A 3,325-nucleotide genomic window follows, 5' to 3' on the forward strand; every position below is an offset into this window, starting at 1 on the left:
TAATAATAATAATAATAAATCAAACTGAAAATATTCTCAGAAGCTGAGAGTTTATTTTGTGGCAAAACATCCCCAAAAAGTCTGTAATCTCTCTTGTTTATAGAGTTATATTCTTATTAGAAGCTAATTATCACAGCCTTTCTTCGGTTTTGTGCTCTTGTACCTCATTTAATATACAATAATGACCACAAGTCATTATGTGATATTAATAGATGAGTCTATTGTAATTAGGATACAGTGTGAACACTATAGGTTATTATATTAAAGTTTATTATAATAAATGATGGACATTTGAATCGATCATCGTGCATCATTCTGTCTTTATTATTTTAAGATGAATTTAACCTTTATGAATGTAATAAAAAAGTAATAGGAAAATCAAAGTAAAATTGCTCTCATACAATGTGAAGAGTCATAATTGGGTTCATGCACAGTTGCGCTGAGGTTGTTCTGGAAAGTAAATCACTGCAGGCTGTGATCAAATCCTTTGCTGCTAATACACTGGGCAGGATTTTCTACCTTATTCGCCTTTCTATCCCCCATTATACTGCCATTATTATCCAGGTTTTTTATCTACTTTGTTGTGCCAGATTTTTAAAACGAAATGAAAAACACTGCCGCCTAACCTAGGGCGAGTTTTTCTTGTATGGAAAAAAGGAAATCCAGCAGCAGCAGCAGCGCTTATCATCTCCTGGCTGTGGCTTTCTGAGAGTGTCTGCAGGGCGAATGAGAGTGGAAACACGAGAGCAGCCCGACATCCTGCTGCACACTCGGTGGCCTTGTCCTTTATTCTATCTGTGACTGCAATTTACTGTTCAACTGAGGAAGAGTTTCAGTGTCCACAGTCATATCGCGTTCAAAGAGTCATGTGCAAATCTCACTGAAATGTGGAAACCTCTCAAAAGCAGAGATAGAAGCGCGCCGTTCCACACACACACACACACACACACACACACACACCTTCATGACACCTAAATCTAGTTAATCCAACATTTAAGTGCAGCCTGTTTAATTTATGAGGCTGTTCTTTCAGGCATTAACAAACTGTTCAGAGTGCGATCATCTAGTTTCTTCACCATATGTCAGAGCCCAGTGCATCGCCACTTCACCTACCTTGAAATCTGTGTCCGAAAAACCTGTTCCGTAGCACCCAGGGGTAGAAGTTGAGCGGGTCTCGGTGTTGCGTCCCGAAGAAGTGCGGATGCTGTAGGTGCGAGCCTCCGAGCTGGTGCGGAGCCACGGTGAGGGAGGGGTGGCTTACCGTCTCTGGGAACACCAGGTCCGGGGTCTGATACAGGGACCTGGGCGGCGGAGCCTGGTAACTGTTCATTAAGGCGTCCGTCGCCGGGTTGGAGTAACTTAAAGCCGTCGGACGGATGGGATCCTCGGCGGTTAGAGGGCTCTCTTTGGCCACCAGAGACTCTATCGTGAAGCAGCGCTTCCCTGCAGACGAAAACATCATCTCTGGCCACAAATAGAAAAAGCAGCACCAGAAGAAAGTGAGCAGTCTTTTTTCCTTCCTCCTGCTTGAAAAGATAAGTTTTCCCTCTCAGAGATGCGTCATGACCGAAGATGGAGGGGTGTTTTGTGTGTGTGTGTGTGTGTGTGTGTGTGTGTGTGCCTACACTGTAGTTTGTCCTGTGGAGATGCTGCTCCAAAACTCAACAGTGCTGCAAATTGCCCTGATCCATGGAGCCTGTGCGCACTCTGAGGGTTTCTGTGCACAAGTGCGCACCAAGTAAAAGCGCCTCCAACCTTCAATGCTGCTCGACGCTGCAGCGGAGAGAGCTGATTGGACCACAGCACCTGCCAATAGGTCTCCTCAAGTACCTGCTTCATAGATCACGCACAACACCGGGCAGCTTAGTTACAGAGGCACGCTGAGAAAACATGTGTGCTCCAATTAATGGCTCTTTGTGTGTCCCATTCAGCCTTAATGTCTTGTTTTTCTGAAGGGAAACAGTCTGCAGGTTCAATCATACAGGAATTCTCTCTAGACGATATCTAAAAGCCTGTGTGTCGGGAAAATGTCTCATGGACACGAGTGGGAATTTCACTCTTTTCCACAGTGAAGTGCCAAAAAGTTGTTTTAACAGCGTTCAGACGTGTTTTCACCCACATCGTTCACACTGTTGAGGGGAGCACATTAGAGCTATAACACGACCTTTAGACTGTCTGAAATACAGGCTCAGATTCTCTGATGAACACAGTCTGGGGTTTGATTGTTGAGGTCTAATTATCAGCCTGTAGTTCATGAGATCATTTTCATTAAAAACAACATTTCAGCCAGAACAACTTTAGATTTAACAATTCCGTTTCCTCAGTTAAATCTCATTCACATTCATCATTTTATATTCTTTAATTTCTCCTGTCGGAAAGGGTTATTGGAAGCTTTTATTTATACTTTTAACGCTTAATTACTAATTTAATTTCTTACTGCGTGTGTTTACAAATAAATAAAATGTATTTTCTGTCATTATTTGTGGCCCAATAAATAATTACGTGCGCTCCAAACAAACATTAGCTTAGTAATTATATAAATAACGATAACGATGATGTCTTTATTTTTATTTCCCTTTGATAAATTGAGACATTATTAAAAATGATGATATATAGTTTACACTTCTGCAATACAAGACAGGAACACTCCCATGTAGTCTTCCTAAATGCATCAATTCAAATAAAACGAGATCATTCTTGGCTTGTTTTCTAATGAGTTTGGTTCGTAAACACCTTGGGGGGAAGAAAACGGATCATGTGGAGAGAAGGACTCGGTTCGTCCTCCAGGAGAAGGACCTTCAGCAGCATGTAGTCCACCACAGCAGCAGGAGCCAGCAGTGGAAGGAAGAGGCAGCCTGTAATTGTTTGGAGCTCCACGGCCGCTTTATCCCTCGGCGCTCAGCTTCCACGGGGCACTAACCAAGTTAATAATTATCCCCTTAATACGCTCGTTTGCTTAGAGGTTGCATTAGAAAATCATTACCGATGGAAATTATGAGGTAAAACAAGCTGTTGATTAGGCGTTTAGAGCTAAAGGCTCCTAAAGACGGGAGCAGGTTCTGGGAAGGGCTCCATAGTTTTGCTTCCCCCTGTATCATTTATTAAAACACTGTTAGGGATTGTGTGGACAGATAGAAATCTACATTTATTTGCTGGGTGAGCCTTTAACTTCTTGATGCCCTTTCTCTGGAAATACATCCCCTCTGTTGCATGACTCATAAAAGCCACTGTTGGATATCACAGGCCAGGCCCATTAAAATGTAGATTATGATCACCGGAATCAAATAGTTGCCATAAAAACCTCAAACTCTGCCGCTGGGGAGTT

The 3,325-nt window shown here is 42.6% G+C and overlaps 1 protein-coding gene across 1 annotated transcript in view; it reads right to left on the reverse strand.

Moving 5' to 3' along the window:
• The window catches only part of emx1 (empty spiracles homeobox 1), a 6,171-nt gene extending 4,415 nt beyond the window's left edge, over positions 1-1,756 (reverse strand). Inside the window, exon 1 of the mRNA XM_035673836.1 lies at positions 1,114-1,756. Coding sequence (XP_035529729.1) covers positions 1,114-1,462 — 349 coding nt within the window. The 5' untranslated portion in view covers positions 1,463-1,756. The remainder of the gene's footprint in view (positions 1-1,113) is intronic.
• Positions 1,757-3,325: the final 1,569 nt, after the last annotated feature.

Source organism: Morone saxatilis, unplaced genomic scaffold (genome assembly GCF_004916995.1).
Source record: "Morone saxatilis isolate NCDOM2014 unplaced genomic scaffold, NCSU_SB_2.0 Contig3, whole genome shotgun sequence".
NCBI lineage: Eukaryota > Metazoa > Chordata > Actinopteri > Moronidae > Morone > Morone saxatilis.